This window comes from Lissotriton helveticus, chromosome 5_1, assembly GCF_964261635.1.
Source record: "Lissotriton helveticus chromosome 5_1, aLisHel1.1, whole genome shotgun sequence".
Classification (NCBI taxonomy): Eukaryota; Metazoa; Chordata; class Amphibia; order Caudata; family Salamandridae; genus Lissotriton; species Lissotriton helveticus.
The window spans coordinates 254734349-254758789 of NC_136065.1; the positions used below are offsets into that span (position 1 = coordinate 254734349).

The 24441-nt window shown below is 48.7% G+C and overlaps 1 protein-coding gene across 1 annotated transcript; it reads right to left on the reverse strand.

Moving 5' to 3' along the window:
* Positions 1–276: 276 nt before the first annotated feature.
* On the reverse strand, positions 277–1496 carry LOC144753081 (uncharacterized). Its single transcript, XM_078640871.1, has one exon. The coding sequence runs from the start codon at positions 1494–1496 to the stop codon at positions 861–863; it is 636 nt and encodes a 211-aa protein (XP_078496997.1). The 3' UTR covers positions 277–860.
* Positions 1497–24441: the final 22945 nt, after the last annotated feature.

Consider the following 24441-nt stretch of genomic DNA (forward strand, 5'->3'; position numbering starts at 1 on the left):
ATTTCACGTATTCAGATTCTTGTAATCTGAGCTAATGCAAACAGTAATAGATGCTGCTGGCAAAATACTCTGGGGTCACTCAGCAGTCACTGCTCTGGCTGCTTCTCGCAGCCGTTTCAACTGAAAAGAAAATGCGGCAATAAAGAAAATGACCAAAAACTGTGCGGAGTCAGAAGTGCCATTTCAAAATAATTTATTTAACGTGTTCAACGTGGGATGTTGTTTAGTACCATAACTTTCAACATAAATAATTTCTCAGTTTCATAATTTAAATACATAAATATAACAGGTTACTTGGCATTTGTTTTTCAAACGCAATAACAAAATAATTCTTAAATAAATAACAACATAGTGTTTCCGTCGAGGAGCATATTACATGTTCATGTACTTCATAAAAAACGAGAACTTCGTGAGGAAAAGCAAAACACGTTTTCAAACAAGTACTTTTCTTCATTGCTTCTCAAAACGGTAGTGTTTCGCAACAAATAGAGCAATAACTTTAAATATTAAATACACATTAATAGTTTGAACATCAGTCATATCATAAAACGTATCGTTTTGTTCAATCAAGTAATCAGAGCAAATTCACATACTTTCTTCTCAAGAGCATCTGTGACGTGCGGCCGGACAGTCAGTTTCATGTCACTTTCACTGAAGAGTCACTTCAAGTTTAGAGTCCTTCTGGCCTTGTTAAGGCATACGTAAGAAACCCCACCATGGGATTAAGTCCAGTAGAGCAGAGCTGGCAGGTACCCGAACGGCATCGCTGCTGGCAGGAGTTACCAGGTGCCCACGGCTGGCAGAGAGCCCTCAGGGCAGTGCAGCCCCTGCACAAGTTCATCTAGTCCGACTCTCCGACCTCAGAAGGTGAGGAGCATCCTCTCGAGGGGGCGGCAGGTCAGGTTGAGGGGCTGCGATGCTTGTTCCTGCAGGGTCTGGTGCAGGGTGGGTGCTTCATGCAGGACTGACGGTGATGCCAGCAGGACAGATGCATGCTGAGGCATGGATACTGCCCCCTGCAGGAGTTCCTTCATGGCTGCAGCGGGTCCCTGGCGGAGCTGGTGCTGCAGGCTCGATGCTGGTCCCTGCAGGGCTGAAGCTAGACCCTGCGGCCTTGGTGCCGGTCCCTGCAGGCTGAAGGCCGCCTCGTCGCCCTCCTCTAAGCACACCTGCACAAACACCACCAGGCACAGCACGTAGAGCCAGCGCAGGGCCGGGTTGCGCTCCTCGGGCGGCATGTAGCGGTTGCGCGTCGGGGGCGGGTAGAGCACTTTGCGGGGCCGCTTGCTGTGGGGTCGCCGCGGGGGCTTGGCCGGGGAATCCGTCGGCAGCGCTTCAACGTCAAAGGTGAAAATCTCGGGCAGGCTGCTCCGGGCGGGCATGTGGGGCGCCCGGGGCAGGGAGGGCGTCGGTCCCCGGGAGAGCTGCCCGGGTGCAGACAGGGTCAGCGCTGCAGGCCGCTTATGCATGGTGCGCTCTACGGATTGTTGGCACATGCTCTTTTGCTCCAGCGATTGCTTTGTGTTTCGTGCGCCGACTGTTCTCAGTCAATCAGAGCCGAGCGCGTGAATCTTGGAGAGGAGCTGTGAATGCCTGCGAACGCTCCGCGCGCCGCATATATAGAGAGTGTGTCTGACACGTCAGGACTCCGCCCCCAATGCGCACGCCCACCGTGACGTCTCATCGGACCTCCTCCTATTTCCAGGCTGAGGAAATTCCCGGGCAGCGAGCCCGTGCTGTGCTTTAGGGTCATGGACCATGGTCATTCACAATGGTTGAATGAGCGTCAGGGGGCATTGAAATGGGGCATCAGGGGCTCCAGGTTAGAGGGGAAGTGCAGAAAAGAAAGTAAAAAAGACTGATTTTTTTTATGCCCGAAGGTGTTCTTCCTCAGTGCACATTTGCATTTTTAGAAGAGGGCGACAAAAGGCAGTGGGTGAGCGTGCTAAACCCTATTAAATGTAATTCTTTAGATTTATGTCACAGTCATTTTTTGCGTGGAGTTTTATATAGCGCTAACTAGACCTGGAGGCATCAGAGCGCTTTACATGAGCTGCACCAGTTAAGTTACGCAAGGACGCATTCATTTTTATTAGGCATGGGGTGAATAAGTGATTTGCCCAGAATGTTGAGCGTCCCTGAACCCTGCCGAGACTGAAACCAGTTCCCCAGCTCCGAGGTCTACGCCCTAGCCGTTAAGCCACATTCCCTCCTCTGTTGCTGCTCCCTTTAATCGTAAACGAAGTAGATGTTACCTAGCGTCTCTGCTGCTCTGCATATCTGTAAAATAATTCAGCCAAATAAACATACCGCAGCTGTTAACCAAAGACCACAAGTGCAGCAAGACAACTGCGAACCAACGTGCCACTTGGACACGAACAAATTATAAACTAAGAATTGTGTTTTGGTGATAAACGAGAGAGCGTGCAGCGCAGTGTGTAACCAGGAAACCTGAACTCCAATCTTATCTTTTTTTAGTTTTAAAAACCGTGTATTCCTATGCAAATACCATGATTTACAATGCATAATTTTCATTCAGTGTCAAATATGAGATGACTTTAAAGTGCTGCGATTCAGGAGGCATTGTGCACAGGGGCGGATTGGCAAGGCAGGCATTCGGGCATGGGCCGAAGGGCCGGTGCTTCAGTGCCCTCTGTGGGCCGTTTTTTTCTCCCCTGAGAGTGGACTAGGAAAGGGGAGAAAAAAAAACAGCCCACAGAATGCACGGAGACAGACAGAGAAAATGAAAGCAGCCTCGCTGTGCGGCCAGACAGCGATTGTCAGCGGTGGCCTCTCCTTCACCCCCTGCCCTGCTAAGCAATCACGCTGAGGCTGGGCTGGGGAGGGGTGATGGTTTGCAAGAATCGACCTCCCTGGGGGCTAGGTGTTTCTCAGGCCTTTGAGCCATTCAGTGGCGTCACTAGGGGGGTGCGGGGGGTGCGGACCGCACCGGGTGACACCAAACATGGGGTGACACCAATCTGTCTGGTTACGCTTTGTAACACAGCTCTACAACCTCGCCTTTGCTCTGCAATCGCACCTGCTTACAAAATACTGCAGTGCACGCCACGCACGCACCACCTACTACCCTAGTGGTAGTGGTGATGCGATGCGCGGCATACCCAGTTTGTGGGTCCCAGGGCCGTCAATCTTACAGCTCTACCAATGACGGCCCTGGGACCAGCCCCGCTCTGAGCTCCTCTGACGCACGCTCAGTGGAAACAGTCTTGGCAGGGGAGTGCTGCGGGGCGATTCGCAGAACGCCTAGCGGCCCAGCCACCACCACAATGGAGTCTAAAGTCTAGAAAAGGTAAGGGCAGTTGTCCTCCTCACCATTTAAAACACAGTTTAAAGCAGAGTTACCCCACTGCTGCTCTTCACGGTTAAGTGCCGCCATAAATGCCTCATATTTCACAGTTGAGTTTCGTTTCTTCCAATTCCACTCCCTATGAAACTAGCACAGTTGAGGCACAGAGCCGGCAGCGGACGGTACGTAGGCGCTTTAGGGTTCCCACTAAAATCCGCTAATATCGTTACCGAGAGCACAGAACAGCGGAGTAGACAGGAGTGCAGCGTTTAACGGCCTTTTTTTTTAACTCCAAGCGGAAAGGGTTTAAACATGTTGGTTGGGGTCTGATAGAACTAATAGCGTAGCAATGATGCCAGGGGCCCAGCCAGGTGCACGCAAGGAACACGCAGTCTTTCACTGCTGCTGGGGTAGTATAGACGGAAATGATCAGGGTTCAACGGGCCCCAATACGACTGCACCTGCTGGACCGACGGTAACTATTACGCACCTTCTAGAAATGTGATCCATGCTAGCAACCCGGACAGCGTTATTCCCACTTGTCCAGCGTTCTCCGTTTTTTTTCCCCGCTGCGCAGCTGCATATCTGACAACCTGTAGCCCCCTTTGATGAGAATCAGATGTTTACGAGGCTTGTACCATTGAAGTGAAGGGAGGGAAAGGTTTTGAAGGTGGTGCGGGTTTGCAAAGGGGTGACCCCATGGAAGTCTTTCGCAGGATGCTGCTTTTTAGGAGGGTAAAAATAATTGAATGGGTTGAACACCTCAAAATATGTGCAGTTGACAGGTATGTGTTTACGTGAAAAAGAAGGAGGCTTGTGTGCGTCCTATTGCATCTGTGCATGATGAGAAACAAGTTTGAACACAAATTTAAGCACAGGGGGCCTTATTTATGAAGGCCTTGCGCCGCCGGTGCGTCACTTTTCCCCATTTTAAAAGTGACGCACCGGCGGCGCAAGGCCTTCATATATAAGGCCCCGGGTTTTGGAGATGCTTTTGTGGTAGTGATAAAAGGGACATGCATATGCCAGCAGCCAGAGCTAAGATTACTTGTCATCGGTCCCTTTGAGTCCATGAGTGCTGGGGGATAGGTGCCGGTGCTAATGGGAGGGTGCAAGTAAGGCTTAATATAACGTTCACCCAGGGCCTCAAATCCCCATACATTTCCTCACCTGGAAACCGCCTGTGACTGTCAGTCCCTGACCAATCACGTCTCTTGAGCGGGTGTGGACTGTGCCAGATTCTGCTGCTCTTTATTAATACTCACTGCTCATCAAATGCACTACACCTGGGGTGTATTTTCGCGCTCGTTTTTTTACCAGTGAAGTATCAATTATAGAAAAACAATGTGTAGATACTTCTCGTGAATGCATTTTAAATGCGTGTAAAATCACAGTATTGATAGAATTCCGGCTCCTTATTTTATCAAGTTGTGTTACAACTTGAAAAAATATAAATTATGAAACCAAATTATATTTTCGTATGTTGTGAGATCGGGATTCGAAACCATGACCTTTTCTTTGTTATATAATTCATTTAGCTCCTAGTGCTAGCGCAGTTGATAAAATCTCCCTCCTTTATTAAATCTTCAGTCCGTTCCTCTGGTGTCTATTTACTATATCAGGGGTAGCCCGAAATTACGTTTATACAAATTAATATGCAGAATTCAAACTGGACGGCTTATTCTTGCTATTAAGTTCTTCAGATTCCTCATTATGTGCACCAAAGTATATTTATGTACTAATTTCTTCACCGCTAACTTATAAAGAAAAACACTTGTCATACTTAGTAGTATTTATTTATACGCTTAAAAATATATAAACTTAAGTCTTGACACTCATTGTCTCAGGTTGTGGCCCCTATCAAATTGTTACTTATCAACTTGCAAAATTACCAATGTCTAACAACACCCTAAATGAATGCTCCATGTGATGGCAGGTCGGGAGTCGAACCTACAACCTTCCTTCTAATATATGCCTACTCCAGCTTTATATATATATATATATATATATATATATCGCGCTCAATTTCCTCAGAGATTTGTTCGAAAATCAGCACTCGTAGACAGAAGGGTAATGCCTTTCCTCGGGTTTATTGTTACAGTGTCAACAGACGCGTTTCAGCTACAAGCCTTCGTCAGTGTTGTCCACACTGACGAAGGCTTGTAGCTGAAACGCGTCTGTCTACGAGTGCTGATTTTCGAACAAATCTCTGAGGAAATTGAGCGCGATACTAGTGCGGGGCCCCGCCGCCGCAGACTGCACCCACTCGCGAGTGACCCGTCCTCCAAACGGCAGGGAAACAGAGCGTTGTATATATATATATATTCCAGCTCTATTCGACCCTTGCTTCAGAGACGAAACGCACTCGCGGGGGTATGTTGCAAAGATTTTTATTACGGCTTTCTGACCAAAACAAACAGACGCGTTTCAGACCTCTAGTCCTTCGTCAGTGTTAGTGTGTGCCATATTGCCCGGCACAATATATACATTTCCCTTCCTGTCAGGTGAAAAGGAAAAACGGACAAAGCGTGCAAATATTTACAACAGGGCAGCCATTACTAAGTGGGTTCAAATACTTAACACAATGGCATATTTACAATGTGTTTTAACCCTTATGATATACTAATGCCCCTTTCATTATGCTAAATGAAAACAATCTTGCTGTGTATCAGCATGTCATGGCATTTCTAACGCCCTATTCACAGATATTTACACTATATACATTATGGACACCGTTCTGTACAGCGTAATCCTCGTACAGTTGCATTCCGGGTTAGGGTGTTATCTTCATGTTATATCAACATGTAATTATAACCCAAGTTGGTGAAAATTAATCTAATCTCGCCGTGTATCGGCGTATCACCGACATTTGACAAAAAACGGCCAGATCACAATGCAACATGCATCATCATTTCTGTGATATAACATTACAAGTTACAGATGTACATTCTCAATAATTTCCCTTAATCGACACAATAATCATTCCTATGGGGAATAACAAGGTTACACATCCCAAATATGACACACTAAGGAGGATGTCATCTTAGAATAGTATACATTGTACACTCAAAAATTGAGCCGTTTATCTGCTTAACCCAAGGATTATGAATTCACACAACCTGATTCCAGTTTCAATACATATGGATCCATATACCCCAAACCAAAGGTAAACAATAGAATCAGTTTGTGTTCATATTTGATAAAGGAAAGAAAAGGGAAAATGAGACGATATGAAGGTGAAAAGAAAAGAAAAGAAAACTATTTTCTCTACAGAAAGATTCTAGAGGAAGAATCTTCGAAAAAAGTTAGAAAAGGTTAAAGGAGGTTGAGAAAAGTTAAGGAATCAAAGGTGCAGATAAATGAAAGGGAATAAGTTCAAACTGCACCCATATATATATATGTTTCCATGTGTTGTCCTGAAGCGAAGCTGCACTCCCCATCAGGTTTCTAATATAGTGGAAAGAATCATGTGCTTAATAATGTAGTTCAAGGTTATGGTTTGCATATGGCCTGTGCATGGAGCGGACACTGACTGAGTGTTCAAGCATCATTCAGTTCACAAGCCAAGCACTGGAAGAAGGTGCTGCACTCCTTCCCCCGAGCTGGCAAACAGCTCTCTCTCATGGCTGCCAGCCAACAAAATGTCCAACAGTAAGTACTCTTCAGAGAGTCCGATGCGCAGGGAATATCGCCAAGGCCCCCATTGCACTGTCAGGAACCCATGTGTTCCTTAGCCTTTGACCGAAAGCAGGGAAAACGCCCCAGTAACCTCTGAACTGCGGGCGCGTCCCTGCCATGAAAGCGCCTAGGGACTTGCACCACGCTCTCTTCACTCGCTTGACAAGGAGGCACCACGCACCTCACTCGCGTAGACACTGCACTGAACCCTTGCGAGACTCCCAAGTAGGACTCTCGCTCCATGTGGGATGCCAGTGTCCTGTGCAACCCGGCACTGACCTGATCCCCAAAAGCCATGCACTGCCACAAGGCACCCTCCCGCCTAGCAGACTATCCCTCCTAAAGCTTTACTGCTATGGAGCACCCATTCCGCTCTCCTCACACAGTGTGCTGCAGCAGCTCCTCTCTCCTCTGTAATAGTCCCAAGAGAAAGAGTGTCAAGTGACAGGTTCTTGAGTACCTACCACTTCCCAGCCAACTTCCTTTGCCTAATTTTTGGCTGGCTGAACCCTAGTGTCCCCTAATTATGTGCTGCTTAGTAACTTCCCTGTGTGTAATCGGGGTGATTTTGCACGTGTTTTACGATTCCTAGGGGTTTAGTCTCCGAAAGATCTAACTTCTCATGGCTGCAATATTTATTGTTGAACACAGACGGTACAGCTGAGGGTTTCATGTCTTCAATAGAAGCAAAGGGGGGGCTGAACTATTTTACTGTAGTAAGGTCGCACCTCGGTGACCTCCGACCCGCCATGACCCCACAAAACAGGTGATCGTCCCCTCGGGGGATTAGAGGTCGCTGCTGCCAGACTGAGGTCGGTATGCCCACTGCAACTGGATCCTGCGGCCATACCCAGGACTCAGAGGCGGTCCTTACTGGACAGCTGGCACGCGCCCGAGGAACCACCAGACCAACAGTGATTCTGAGGGGGTGACACCATGAGTTTCGCACTGGGTGACACCAACCCTAGTGACGCCACTGGAGCCATTTTCACCTCGGCCCCCCTGGGGCCCATGCAGCCCAGAAACGGTGTTAGTCTTAACACCTCGCCCACAGCCCTTCACATTCAGGGCATAGTGGGAGGAAGAATGGGTCTTGCTGTGGGGGCTAGGTGATGTTTGGAACATGCACCAGCTTCACCTCAGCCTCCCCCTGGCTACCTGGCTACCTTGGATGACCCAGAAAGCTGTGTTTTGTGCTCCCCTGCCAGGACATTTTCCTGAGGCCTGGAGGGCTGATTAATTTACTAATTGCAGGGGCCTTACCTCTGTTCATGTGCTCCAGAGCTGAAGGTCTGGGGAGGGCTAAGTAGGTTAGTAATAGCAGGGGCTTTGCTGCTTTTCAGGTGCTCCTGTGCTGGAGGGCTGGAATAATTTTGTGACAGAAAGGGGCCTTGCTATTTTTTTTAGTTGCTCAGCATGTAGGCCATTGTCACCTTGGTCCTGTGTCCTGTGCAAGAACAGTATCCTCCCACTTTCATTCCTTGTCTGTGCAAATGGTGTTTCATGAACGGGCACGCCCCTTGAATGTGGGCCACGCCCTTAAATATGGGCCACGCCTCTTGAATGTGGGCCACTTTTTTCGTCAGTGCCCGGGCCGAATTGTGATCCCAATCCGACCCTGAGTTTGTGCATGCAAAAACATCACTCTTGTATGGTTTACTGGACGATAATGTAGATCCGTATTTAAAAACACTACACAGTATATATAAATATAAAGTGCATATGACAAATCGACGTGTCTCATGTTTCACTAATGGCATCGTCGCCAAAGAGTGTGGGTTTTGAACGTTTGCTTAGAAAGTACTTTTGGAAAATATCACTTAATGCAGTGACGTCAAGAATTAAATCGAAACACATTTATTGCACAGCTTACAGATCAGCCACAGGCCTTTTGTGGACTACGGAGGACCGGCTACTTTATACCTTCTTGCTGTGACCACTCTCTTTCTTCACGTATATGATGGGTGCTTCCATATTTAAACCCTTCACATACGCAGTTCCATACGCGTCTTCCACCTAGGTTCGTAGGTGGTCTTACACACACACCACAGTCAGTTACAGCTTTAATTGTAATCATCCCACATAGCAACAATCTATCTACAGCCTCATCTGTGTATGCTCGTCTTTTTCAACGTTTTCACCAGTGCCATCCTGAGAAACTCTTTGTTCCAGAATGGGGGATCTCCAACCTTTTCTGTAATAATGGCTGTTGACCGAATGAAAGTCATCCCGAGCTACTGAAATCAATAGTGCTATAATAGTGAGAGCTCCAGGCAAAATTACACTTGTGGCCACCCCAAGCAAGATTGTCAGCAGTGATCACCTCAGTGCATCAAGCAAGGTGGCCAGCAGTAATGTAAAACATGTTTTTTTAATTGAGAATGCCTCTACGTGGATAATACAGGACACCAGTAGCTGAAAACCCCCTGTCACCAAGGTCATACGATGAGTAATAAGTCTCCCCAATGTCACAAGATCTGTCAATCTAATATCAGATTTAAGTTTATTCTTGCAATGTAACCATCTTATGAGTTGAGACAATACTCACATTTCCATGTCAAATACATGCTTTTCAATTTTGATTACATATATTATTTCAACCAAGCAAAGGCAAAATGTATTCGTTTGGCTGCACACAGGAGAGCTACTTGCATGTAACTGGAGAGCTACCAGCTCATGTGACTGTATCTGCCCCAACCCTACTAGAATTTGAAAGCACCATGGTTTACAGTAATTTGCTGTGTCCTTGGAATACGTGTAAAAGAAATGCCTTAGCAGACTAGTAGAGCTTATGCTATGTCAGCCACTTGCTTGCAATTTTACAGAAATCATAAACTGAGCCAATTTGCAAATACTTCGCAGACGTCAAAATTTGCACAACAGTGCACGTGTGTGGAACTGCCCACCAGTGCGCCTCAATCGTGATGCAAAGGGTGGGTGGGGAGTTTATAGTCACTCAGTCCTTGGACTCACAGATACAGCCACCAAGATGTGTCAACACTATTTTTTATTAAAAGTGAAGCAGCCTTGGTGGTAAGAGTTGGTATTGTCCAATGAAAAGCATACCTCCAATCAATCCAATCCAATCAGAAATTTGTATAGCGCACTACTCACCCAGAGGGTCTCAAGGCGCTTAGGGGAGAGGAGTTTCGCTACTGATCGAACAACCAGGTCTTGAGTTGCTTCCTGAAGGAGAGGTGGTTCTGGGTATGACGGAGGTGGGAGGGGAGGGAATTCCAGGTCTTAGCCGCCAGGTAGGAGAAGGATCTACCTCCCATGGTGGATCTTTGAATGCGTGGAATCGCGGCGAGGGCTTGGTTGGACGAACGCAGTTGGTGGGTGGGGGTGTAGAAGGTCAGGCGGTTGTTAAGGTATCTGGGTCCTAGGTCATGGAGGGCCTTGTGTGCGTGAGTGAGGAGACGGAATGTGATCCTCTTGCTGACGGGGAGCCAGTGCAGGTCTCCCAGGTGTCCGGATATGTGGTTGTGTCGAGGTATGTCCAGGATGAGTCGTGCGGAGGCGTTCTGAATGCGTTGAAGTCTTTCCTGCAGTCTGGCTGTGGTTCAGGTGTAGAGGGTGTTTCCGTAGTCCAGGCAGCTTGTGACAAGTGCTTGGGTGACCGTCTTCCTTGTTTCGATGGGGATCCATCGGAAGATCTTTCGGAGCATGCGTAGGATGTTAAAACATGAGGATGAGACGGCGTTGACTTGTCTGGTCATCGAGAGGGAGGAGTCTAGGATGAAGCCCAGGTTTCGTGCATGGTCCGTTGGTTTGGGTGCGCTGCCTAGGGCCGGGAGCCACCAGGAGTCATCCCAGGCAGAGGGCGATGATCCCACGATGAGGACTTCCGTCTTGTCTGAGTTCAGTTTTAGGCGGCTGTTCTTCATCCACTCGGCTACTTCTTTCATCCCTTCGTGTAGGTTGGTTCTGGCGGTGGTTGGGTCTTTGGTGAGGGAGAGGATCAGCTGGGTGTCGTCGGCGTAGGAGATGATGTTGAGGTTGTGTTGGCTTGCAATGGATGCGAGGGGGCTCATGTAGACGTTGAAGAGGGTGGGGCTGAGCGATGAACCTTGTGGTACGCCACAGATGACTTTGGTGGCCTCTGATCTGAACGGGGGGAGGCGGACTCTCTGGGTTCTTCCGGCTCTGCTAAGAACTGCCAGCACTCTCCCATTGAACACATATGCCATTTCAGCTGGGGCAAATCAGTACTATGTCACTGAAGTATTGGATACCGACGGAGAACTTTAGACACTATGTCATTGACAGCTTTTCAACCATGCTCAGATGTGCTGTGATTCCCAAGCACCCTTACTCCCACTGGTGTAGAATTCACTGGTTCAGGATGGTGTAGGAAGATTTCACATTCTCTGAGCATTAACCGCATGCGTGCGGGCGGAATTTCGCCCGTACGCTGGGTTTTTTAAAATCGCACTTTACGTGACGAGCTGGGCTCGTCATGAGCGTGCGAGGAGGCTACGCCATGACGAGCCCAGCTCGTCACGAGCGTCGAAGGGGTTAATTCATAGCCCTCTCTACTGAGACTGCCATTGAGAAATGTAAATTAAATTGTTACGTTGCTTATGTAGCACTTCATGCCAGCATGTTTCTAGCGTTTGCATATTTAGCAATGAAGGCACAAGCAGAAAAAGTAGGCTGCCTAGGGTCACACACTGTGGTCACATGGAAAAGCCGGCTTGTAATTCAGGCCACCAAATGAACCACTACATTACATCCGTGTCTCTCTCGTGGACAGTCCTATAAAACTAAGCAAACAAGAAAGTTTCATGCTCGTATGCAATGCAAAACTTAAAAAAAAATATACAAATAGGTTGTGTTTATCATTGTTCCTTTATTCTTTGCCTTTTCTAGACAAATGCATGTCTATGGTCACTTGTATGATTGGAGCAAGACCTCTGGGGTCACAGTTCATTAGTGTACCGTTTCAAGTGTCCTGCAGAGATTAGATAATGAAAAATAGAGGTCAAATACTGACCACATCATTGGTCAGCATATCTAGGGAAAAGTTACAGATGGCCAAAGAATACTAGCCAGGATAACTTTTACCTTGTTCAAGGGTGGGGCTACAATATTTTTTTTCTCAGAATTTCATATAGCGTGAACTTTACCAGAAGGTATGAGGTATCAGAGCACTTTACATTAGCACCACTTGCGTTATACAAGAACACATTTATTATTTTTTTGTTAGGCACGGAAGACTAAGTGATGTGCCCATAATCACAGGATGTTGAGCATCAAAGCTGAGACTCGAACCCAGTTCCCCAGATTTGAGGTTGACTGCCCTAGCCATTAGGCCATATCCTTGGTGCAGTGACCCTGATGCCCGGAACCATGAGGGGCCCTTTGACACCTGACAATTGCTGTATTTTATTACCTCACCAGTAATAAAAAATGGCCACTTTCTTTGCTGGAACCAGAGCCTATGGCATCCTTACTAGACAGTGACCTCATGGTGATTTGGAAGGATCACGACTGAAGTGGACCCTTGGCTCTCAAGACAGGCACATGGGTTTTTACGTTCAGCATTCAAGCTCTAAGCAAGTCCAAGACCAGAGCCATTTCTGGAGTCATAACTCCAGATAGCTGACCAGTCCCTTGTAGGTCACCTATGGATATGACCCTGGCTTCTCCCTTTAAGTGACAAGCTCTCTCTTTAGCATAGCAGGCTGTCCTAGTAGGGTAGACCGTTCTTATATTAGTTTCTCCAGTTAGTGCAGCTAACACTCATAATAGTATGCAGCATGTTCTCCCATTGTTCCCGGAGTATTTGCCTTTGGGCAGAATCACATCTCCAGGCTCTCTCTGCAGTCTATCTCCCGGGGAGCGAGAATGGGCCTACAGATGCTCAAAATTGGAGATTCCCATCCTCCATGACTATGTGTCTGGATTTGACGCCTTTTCAGTCCATTCTTCTCCAGTTGGATTTGTTTGCTACGGAGGAGAATGCTCTGCTTCCCCATTTTTGCAGTCTGGTCCCTTCCTAGAGGGCTTGGCCAGCGGATGCTCTGACTGTTCCATGGTCCAGGGGTCACTTTTATTGTTTTTCTACCATCCCCCTTCTTCCTCGGGGGGTTCAGGTGCTGCAGGACCAGGTGAAAATGCTGTTTATTTCCCTAGACTGGATGAAGTGCCCTTGTTTCACTTGTCTTCTCCATCAGTCAGTCTGGCCCCCTTGGGTTCTACCAATTCATCCTTCCCCACTGAGCCAGATGCTTCCTCCTTTGGACACTGTTCACAGGATGAATCTTGCGGTCTGGCACAGCTGGACTTGGCTGTGTATACACTCCATGGTCAGTGGGCATGGTCAGTGGGTTGCCATTCTGGCTTTTATTCGGGCTAGTGTTCTATCTGTTGCCCCTCTGGTGGCTTGCTTGCTGCAGAGTTTTTTTCTAAGACGTCCAGTTCTTCATTCTCCTGTGCCTCTTTGGGACGTGCCTCTTGTTCTGCAGGGGTTTCAGGGGGGGAACATCCTTTACAACGCGGATTTTACTCCGCAAGGCTTTTCACAACGCGTCCGTTACAACGCAAGTCGTAACCACGACTTGCGCTGGAGGGCGCTAGAGGATTAAGAATAGTATATTTACTATTCCAACACCTTCCCTAGTGTCCACGGGGACTGGTGTTAGAATAGTAAATTATACTATTCTCAATCCGCGCCCCCAACGCAAGTCGCGGTAACGACTTGCGTTGTAAGGGACGCGTTGTGAAAGCACGCGTTGTAATGGAACGCGTCGTAACGCCGTACATCCGTTTCAGAGTATTCCATTTCAGCACTTGGATTCTGTTGATTTCAAGTTTCTTTTGTTTCGCAAGTCTGATGCGTTATTTGTTACCCATGGTTTATACAACGGTCTAAAACCTTCTCTTTCCACCTTATCCTGTTGGACCAAGTTGCCCATTTCTTAATTAGCCAGTCTTGTCCATGTCCATACCTGGATGATCTAATAGGGGTGCATCTGCTTCTTGGGCAGCATTAAGGGTGCACCGATTCATGACATTTGCTTTGCTGCCACTTGGGATCCCCCTCACACTTTTATGACCCATTATTGTTTGCTACTGGCAGATGTATCCTCGAGTTTGTGTTCTACTGTGTTGAGTTCTGTTCATTATGATTTCTTTGGGTAATTTATTAAATACACTTATGGACTGTACTGATGGTGTGTTTTTTTTTTTTCGAAATCAGTTATTTTACTTGGGTACCTACTTATACGTAAGGACTGTGAGAGGAAGATGGTCGACGAGGTAATGCACGTTTATTTACCGGTAATTTTCATTTCTCAAAGTCCCTGTCTTCCTTGTCACAGTCCAGAGCTCCCACCCACCCCACCCCAATGTGCAACTGCTTTCTTGATGGGCTTAATTATTACAGGAAGTTCTTTTCAGGTAATAACATCCATTTGATGGGGGCCATAAAGGATTGGGAAAGTAAATTCAAGTTTGGTACTCATTATCTGCATGGTTAAGAGATAAAATCATACGTTAGGACTGTGACGAGGAAGACATAGACTCAGAGTAATCAAAATTATCAGTAAGTAACCGTGCATTTTATCCAATTCTCCCGTGGTGCTGGGGGGAGGGAGGCCGCGTGCGTCGCCACGGTGCTTGTGACGAGCTCAGCTCGTCATGCTGCACGTTGGCCCTGTGCTCATGACGAGCTGAGCTCGTCACGACCATGCCCGTTTCTATAGAACGCTCAGCACAGCAGGGGAATTATTCCCGCGTGGGAGCGCCGCGGCGGTCATGACGAGCTCAGCTTGTCATGAGCACAGCGCCACCGTGCCTCTGAACACACAAGGTGTTAAATGGGATCAAAAGATTCACTTTTTTGTCGCACTTTTGGAAGGATATTCCTTAACAGCAAGATGTTATATATATTTCTGAGTAAGCACCAGTGCTTTAAATGGGCCGGTATTCAATGGTACTGAGTACCAGTACTTATAAAAAAAAATTCCTTAATACCTGCAACTCTCCTTGTCAGGGAGAGTACTGGTACTCACAGACTTTTAGCAAGAGCAGAGGAAAACTCTGATTTTGATGACAACGAAGCTGCCACCACCCTAAGATCCGAGCACCGCCCGGGTTGTAGGTCCTGCGTCACACTGTGATTGACAGCACAGGGCCAGTGACATTGGTATGGCAAAGTGTCTGCTCTGCCTTGTTATGCACATGCTGAAAGTCAAGTGTGAGGTGAGGCAGGTAATAATTGGGTCGGCATGCTAAATATTAGATCATTAAAACATGCCTTGAATGCCGTGTGTGCATGGCTGTCTGTTTGTTTATACGTTAGTCCATCATTGTGTTTTTTCTGCCCACAATTTCCTACCCCTAGGAAAATGCTGGTCTTCGAATAACAGTGGTTAAGAGCTGAAAATATATGGAATGCAAAATTCGGGCATTCTGAATCTAGGGCTGCTAATATCGTGTGTCTCATTTGAATTAATTTTTGTAAAAAGATAAAACATGTTTACAATGCCTTATTGTTTATACATTTATTTCACGGGTAAAGACCAAGGCTGCTCGAATTATACAACAGAGGAGGAACACATTATGTGGTGGGGTTGATTTGGCAAGAGAAGGCAAATTATGTGGCACATTTTGTGACAGCATTATTTTATTAGTTTAACCTTTTGTACACAGGGAATTACTGCATGGGCAAAGGTTTCGACTCATTACTTTGCAAACAGGCCTTCAGCTGCATGGCAATGCATGCAGCAGTGATTTAATAACTTTTTCTCTGTTTGAGTTAGGAACCATTGTTTTTAATAAAATCTGGAATTATGTAACAGATTAAAGATTATGGGCAAATGCAGCAAATCCAAAATTGTGTGGGGAAAATGCCACTACCAATGAAATTCTTAAGCCCAGCATCCCTCGTAATGAGGTAGCACTTTTTAGGTCTCGCCTGAGACAGCGCATGCGCTGCATCTTCGCGACATTTAATGAGTGGCTTTTAAAAGTGCTACCAGAGGTTTTTGCAGGCCTACAGCTTGCGTTCACGAGCTTGAGCTTGTGCACGTGCACAGCTGCCATCTGTGTTTTTATTGCTGTAATCAGGCTCCTCTGCTTGCACTACCCCCCTCCCTTTAACCCCTCCCTCCTGGTCAGCTTCTTTTGGGTCTTCTAGCTGTGAATCATGCTCCTCTGCTCACACTCCCCCTCCTCTTCGTCAGTTTCATTTGTGTCTTCTATCACTGTGAATGCTCCTGCTTCCACCAGGCACACACACCATCAGTCGTCAGTGCACGCTTTCACCAGGAAAACACACCACCAGCCGCCAGTGCATGCTTCCACCAGGCACACACACCACCAGCTGTCAGTGCATGCTTCCACCAGGCACACACACCACCAGCTGTCAGTGTACGCTACCACCAGGTATACACACCACCAGTCATCAGTGCACGCTTCCACCAAGCACACACACCACCAGCCGTCAGTGCACACTTCCACCAGGCACACACACCACCAGCCGTCAGTGCAAGCTTCCACCAGGCATACACACCACCAGCCATCAGTGCACGCTTCCCCCAGGCACACACCACCAGCTGTCAGTGCACGCTTCCACCAGGCACACACACCACCTGCCGTCAGTGTACGCTTCCACCAGGTGCACGCTTCCATCAGGCACACACACCACCAGCAGTCAGTGCATGATTCCACCAGGCACACACACCACCAGCCATCAGTGCACGCTTCCACCAGGCAAACACACCACTACCCGTCCGTGCTCATATCCACCAGGCACACACACCACCAGCCATTAGTGCACGCTTCTACCATGCACATATACCACCAGCCATCAGTGCACACTTCCACAAGGCATAAACACCACCAACCATCAGTGCACGCTTCCACCAGGTACACACACCACCAGCTGTCAGTGCACGCTTCCACCAGGCACACACACCACCACCTGTCAGTGCACACTTTCACCAGGCACACACACTACGAGCCGTCACACACTACCTGCAGTCAATGCACGCTTCCACCAGGCACACAGCACCAGCCGTCAGTGCACGCTTTCACCAGGCACACACACACCACCAGCCGTCGTTGCATGCTTTCACCGGGCACACGCAACACCAGCCATCAGTGCATGCTTTTACCAGGCACGCACACCACCAGCCGTCAGTGCACGCTTCCACCAGGCACACACACCACCAGCCGTCAGTGCACGCTGGCACACACATCACCAGCTGTCAGTGCACGCTTCCACCAGGCACACACACCACCAGCCGTCAGTGCACACTTTCACCGGGCACACACACCACCAGCCATCAGTGCACACTTTCACCGGGCACACACACCACCAGCCGCCAGTGCACACTTCCACCGGGCACACACACCACCAGCCGTCAGTGCACGCTTCCACTGGGCACACACACCACCAGCCATCAATGCACGCTTCCACTAGGTAAACACACCACCAGCCATCAGTGCATGCTTCCACCAGACACACACACCACCAGCCATCAGTGCACGCTTCCACCAGGCACACACCACCAGTCGTCAGTGCATGCTTCCACCAAGCACACACACCAACAGCCATCAGTGCACGCTTTCACCGGGCACACACACCACCAGCCGCCAGTGCACACTTCCACCGGGCACACACACCACCAGCCATCAGTGCACGCTTCCACTGGGCACACATACCACCAGCCGTCAGTGCACACTTCCACCAGGCACACACACCACCACCTGTCAGTGCACACTTTCACCAGGCACACACACTATGAGCCGTCACACACTACCTGCAGTCAATGCACGCTTCCACCAGGCACACACCACCAGCCGTCAGTGCACGCTTTCACCAGGCACACACACACCACCAGCCGTCGTTGCACGCTTTCACCGGGCACACGTACCACCAGCCATCAGTGCATGCTTTTACCAGGCACACACACCACCAGCCGTCAGTGCATGCTTCCACCAGGCACACACATCACCAGCTGTCAGTGCACGCTTCCACCAGGCACACACACCACCAGCCGTCAGTGCACGCTTCCACCAGGCACACACACCACCAGCCGTCAGTGCACACTTTCACCGGGCACACACACCACCAGCCATCAGTGCACGCTTTCACCGGGCACACACACCACCAGCCGCCAGTGCACACTTCCACCGGGCACACACACCACCAGCGTCAGTGCATGCTTCCACTGGGCACACACACCACCAGCCATCAGTGCACGCTTCCACTAGGTACACACACCACCAGCCATCAGTGCATGCTTCCACCAGACACACACACCAGCAGCCATCAGTGCACGCTTCCACCAGGCACACACCACCAGCCGTCAGTACATGCTTCCACCAAGCACACACACCAACAGCCATCAGTGCATGCTTCCACCAGGCACACACACCACCAGCTGTCAGTGCACTCTTCGACCAGGCACACACACCACCAGCCATCAGTGCACGCTTTCACCAGGCACACACACCACCAGCCATCACACACTACCTGCCGTCGGTGCATGCTACCACCAGGCACACACCACCAGTCGTCAGTGCACGCTTTCACCCAGCACACACACACCAGCAGCCGTTGTTGCACGCTTTATTTTTTAAAATTTATTTTAATTTATTTAACTTGTAACGCGCAACAGCTACCTGCAGTGGGTTTCCCGGCGCTAGGGATAGACTCAAGAAGAAAGAAGTATCAGGTAATATCGAGCAGACCAAGACAACGGGCAGATCACTCAAAAAGCAAGGTCTTTAGTCCCTTCCGGAACCGCAGCAAGTTATTCTCCAATTTTAGAGCAACTGGTAAAGCGTTCCAGAGCTTGGGCCCTAGATGAGCGAAAGACCGCCCGCCCATTCTGGCAAGTTTGAATCTTGGGATAACAAAGTCTCCATTCCCAGAAGATCTAAGGGTTCGATGAGTCCTGTATGGTTGAACTAAGTTCTGTAGGTATTTAGGGGCTGTGCCCTGCCTAATCTTGAACAGATAACATAAGGCTTTAAATTTAATCCGGCTTGAGATTTTAAGCCAATGTAAGTCACGCAGAGCAGAAGATGCTGAAGTTCTCCTAGGAACCTTCCGAAGCAGGCGGGTAGCCGCATTGTGGACTACCTGAAGAATCTTAATGGTTGCAGCATCAGCTCCCAAATAGAGAACATTACCGTAGTCCAGGCGGGAGACAACCAACGCCTGGACAACAGTTCTCTGAGTGGATAGGGGCAGCATCCATAACATTTTCTGGAGCCATCTTAAGGTGGAAAAGCAGATCGCGGCAACCTTTGTAGCCTGCTGCCTCATAGATAACTTGTCGTCAACAAGGAAACCAAGGTTGCGAACCACTGTGGCTGGTTGTGGAAGTGGTCCCATATCACTAGGCCAATGTTGGGGGGCCTATAGATTTTTATTCTTGCCCAATATCACCACCTCTGTCTTCTCCCCGTTTAATTTCAGACAGTTCTTCTGCATCACCGGGCACACGCTTCGACCAGGCACACACACCACCAGCCGTCAGTGCACGCTTCTTTCGTGTCTCCACTCAGTTCCGAGGTACATCAATCGAAGACACAAGTTGGTTTGGTATGCTTTCTTTATTGTATATTGTCGCAGCTGGTTACAGGCACGTCCGCCCTGCTTGCTGTCCTGGTCAGTCTCCCCTTCCTGCTCCTAACCGGATGTGGTGTCCGGTGACCTGGTCACCTCCCTCATGACCCACAGGGTCCTAGCGTCCTCCTGTCCTGTCGCCCTATCTGTCGAGTCACAACATCTTCCCCTTTGTTGCAAACAAATGTTCATGGTACAGTCCTACTGATCAATTTCGTCCCATCACCCTTTACGGTATTTACTCCTTAGATAGATAGATAGATAGATAGAGAGAGAGAGAGAGAGAGAGATAGAGAGAGAGAGAGAGAGAGAGAGAGAGAGAGAGAGAGAGAGAGAGAGGTATAGTCCAGGTGTCTGGTTGACCCGTCTCTCCAGTTTCTGACTTTCCCCTTGCATTCCTTTTCGGTCGCTGTTCTCTGCCATCGGCTTTTCTTCTGTTTGTCGGCTGTCCTCCTTCTGCTCTCCATCTTGCCAGCCTCTCTTCGTCTACTTTTCACTCCTTGCTGTGTGCCCAGTGTCCTGGGCCAGCTGGCACTATCTCCCTTGGCTCCTCTCTTTCTCCGGCCATTCTTTGTTTTGTTTGTTCTTTCAGTTGTTCTTTTTTGTTCTCTTCCTCTTTCTCTGGTCCCTGCGTCTTCTCTTTGTTTGCTCTCAGTGCGTCTTTCATTTTTTTTGGTCATATGTCATAGTTATGAGGCCCATTGTTTGGGCGGTGCTATTGCTCAACAGACATGGTCCTGGGACATCGCCTTTCAGCACATGGATGTCCTCTTTGTTCTTCTTGTCTTTATACCTCAGTTCCTCTGTGAACTTTCCCAGGTTTGTTACTTCTTTCTTTGACCCCCAAGTGAAGATCTTCACCTTGGACACTCTCAGTGTCGGCTTTTCTTCCATCTTTTCATACTCTGATGCACACATGAAATTGCATGTTGCACCACTGTCCAGTATAAACTCCGCCTTATGTGCTCCTACTCCTATCTTTGCCAAATCCGTCTTTTCTGGGGTGTTTCTGCCCCCAGTCAGTTCTGTGTGAATCTCCGACATGTGATATAGTCTTTCCACTTTCTCTTCTTCCTCTTCTTCGCCTGACTCTCATGATGAACTTCTCCTTTCTCTGTCGACATACCTGACATGTCTTGTTGTCGACTCTTGTTGTCTTCCTGTTCTTCCTCTGTCATCTCTGAATGGTACGCCTTGGCACATGCTGGCGTAGTGGTTTCTTCCATTACATCTTTTGCATGTCTGGACAAACGCTGGGCACGGGCCTCTGTGTGGAAATTCTTTTCCGCATCTGTAGCATGTTCCTTCAGGTTGTCTCCTCTCTTTTTGTTCCCTCCAGTCATTCTTCCACCGGTCTGTGCGATATTTGTTTGTCATGAGGTGTGCGTTTTCGATTTCGACGTTCTTCCCTCTTTCCATTTCTTTGGCATGTTCCGTTGCTCTCGCCTCTGCTCTTGCTAGTGACAGGATGTTTTCCAATGAGGCCGGTTCTTTTAGTATTCTTGCCCTGAAGCCTGTGTCGCGACAGCCTTCTATGATTCGTAACCTTATTGCTTGTTCGTTATCGAATTTGTCGAACTCACAATGTGTCACCAGTTTTCTCAGCCTTGTTGCGAAGTCGTCTAGCGTTTCATCGACTTGTTGGCACGCAATAGTGAATGTATATCGTTCAAAGTCAACATTCCGTTGTGGGTCAAATTTGGCCGTTAGGCATTTCTTTAATTTCTCATATGTCTTTGTTTCTTCGGTAGGTAGTGTCACTAGCAGTTCTTTGACGTCATCCCCTGCTAAATTCAGTAATAATCCTAATTTCTTTCCGTCTGTTACATCTGTTGCTTCCATATATCTTTCAAACCGTCTGATCCACTTTTCCCACCTGATTCCTATTTGTGGCTCCGATAAGTTGAACGGCAGAGGCCTTCTGTATTGTGCGCTGGGTTTTGGGTCTGCCATTCTTGCCTTCTTGCGTTCTTATGCTCTTTCCTCTTTTTGTTTTGTCGCTGCTTTGTGTGTTCTTTTCTTTATTCCTTTTGTTTCTTTCCTTTTATCTTCTTCTTTTCCTTTACTTTTGCCTTTTGTGCTGTCTTTGTCTCTCCTTTCCTTGTTCTTCTTTTCTTTGTCTTTTTCTCTTTATTCTTTTACTGTTTCTTTTCTTTCTTTCTTTCCACTTTTCTTTGTCTTTTTCTTCTTTTGTGCGGTTTCTTGTTCTTTCCTCTTATTTATTTCTTGTCTTTCTATTAGTATTTTCTTTATTTCCTTTTTTCGTCACTTTGTTTCCTTAAGTCTTTAGTTTCTTTTTCTCTTTTTTCTTTGTCCAGCCTTTATTTGCCGTCTTTTGGCTTTGCCTGTGCTTTATTTCTTTCTTCCTCTTCAAATTCGGCACTTTTCCATTGCTCACGATCTTTTTCTGACTTTAAATGGCCGCCCAGTCGTCCTGGCTTCCTATTGGCTTATTTGCCTGACTCCAAGATGGCCGCCGATAGTCTCGCGGGACTTCACAGCCAATCCGATCTTTTCCTGACTCTAAAATGGCCGCCGGTGTTTTCCTGCTTGTTGATTGGTCCTCGCGCCTGACTCCAAGATGGCCGCCGAGACTCTCGCGAGAGCTCGCGCTCAATCCTTTAAACTTCGCGCTTCTTTACGCGGCGCTTACCGGGACAATCATGTTTCCTTTGCAGCGGTCGGGGTGGGCTCCCGCGTCGCTGCTCTTTCTTATCTCCGTGGATCCTTATACTTGCTGCAACTTATCCTCTGAGCACGACGAGCTCCACGGTGCACTCCCGACATGGAAGACGCTCTTCTAGTCCACGGGCACGCAGATGGATGATCCCGCCTCTCGTCGCCAGTTGTCGTGTCCCCACTCAGTTCCGAGGTACATCAATCGAAGACACAGGTTGGTTTGGTATGCTTTCTTTATTGTAAATTGTCGCAGCTGGTTACAGGCACGTCCACCCTGCTTGCTGTCCTGGTCAGTCTCCTCTTCCTGCTCCTAACCGGATGTGGTGTCCGGTGACCTGGTCACCTCCCTCATGACCCACAGGGTCCTAGCGTCCTCCTGTCCTGTCGCCCTATCTGTCGTGTCACGACAGCTTCCACCAGGCACACACACCACCAGCCATCAGTGCACGCTTTCACCGGGCACACACACCACCAGCCGCCAGTGCACACTTCCACCGGGCACACACACCACCAGCCGTCAGTGCACGCTTCCACTGGGCACACATACCACCAGCCGTCAGTGCACGCTTCCACCAGGCACACACACCACCACCTGTCAGTGCACACTTTCACCAGGCACACACACTATGAGCCGTCACACACTACCTGCAGTCAATGCACGCTTCCACCAGGCACACACCACCAGCCATCAGTGCACGCTTTCACCAGGCACACACACACCACCAGCCGTCGTTGCACGCTTTCACCGGGGACACGCACCACCAGCCATCAGTGCATGCTTTTACCAGGCACACACACCACCAGCCGTCAGTGCATGCTTCCACCAGGCACACACATCACCAGCTGTCAGTGCACGCTTCCACCAGGCACACACACCACCAGCCGTCAGTGCACGCTTCCACCAGGCACACACACCACCAGCCGTCAGTGCACACTTTCACCGGGCACACACACCACCAGCCATCAGTGCACGCTTTCACCGGGCACACACACCACCAGCCACCAGTGCACACTTCCACCGGGCACACACACCACCAGCGTCAGTGCATGCTTCCACTGGGCACACACACCACCAGCCATCAGTGCACGCTTCCACTAGGTACACACACCACCAGCCATCAGTGCATGCTTCCACCAGGCACACACACCACCAGCCATTAGTGCACGCTTCCACCAGGCACACACCACCAGCCGTCAGTACATGCTTCCACCAAGCACACACACCAACAGCCATCAGTGCACGCTTCCACCAGGCACACACACCACCAGCTGTCAGTGCACTCTTCGACCAGGCACACACACCACCAGCCATCAGTGCACGCTTTCACCGGGCACACACACCACCAGCCATCACACACTACCTGCCGTCGGTGCACGCTACCACCAGGCACACACCACCAGCCGTCAGTGCACGCTTTCACCCAGCACACACACACCACCAGCCGTTGTTGCACGCTTTATTTTTTTAAATTTATTTTAATTTATTTAACTTGTAACACGCAACAGCTACCCGCAGTGGGTTTCCCGGCGCTAGGGATAGACTCAAGAAGAAAGAAGTATCAGGTAATATCGAGCAGACCAAGACAACGGGCAGATCACTCAAAAAGCAAGGTCTTAAGTCCCTTCCGGAACCGCAGCAAGTTATTCTCCAATTTTAGAGCAACTGGTAAAGCGTTCCAGAGCTTGGGCCCTAGATGAGCGAAAGACTGCCCGCCCATTCTGGCAAGTTTGAATCTTGGGATAACAAAGTCTACATTCCCAGAAGATCTAAGGGTTCGATGAGTCCTGTATGGTTGAACTAAGTTCTGTAGGTATTTAGGGGCTGTGCCCTGCCTAATCTTGAACAGATAACATAAGGCTTTAAATTTAATCCGGCTTGAGATTTTAAGCCAGTGTAAATCACGCAGAGCAGAAGATGCTGAAGTTCTCCTAGGAACCTTCCGAAGCAGGCGGGTAGCCGCATTGTGGACTACCTGAAGAATCTTAATGGTTGCAGCATCAGCTCCCAAATAGAGAACATTATGGTAGTCCAGGCGGGAGACAACCAACGCCTGGACAACAGTTCTCTGAGTGGATAGGGGCAGCATCCATAACATTTTCTGGAGCCATCTTAAGGTGGAAAAGCAGATCACGGCAACCTTTGTAGCCTGCTGCCTCATAGATAACTTGTCGTCAACAAGGAAACCAA

Coding starts and splice junctions, on each gene's coding strand:
- LOC144753081 (XM_078640871.1), bottom strand. CDS start 1,496: ATGTGCCAACAATCCGTAGAGCGCACCATGCATAAGCGGCCTGCAGCG.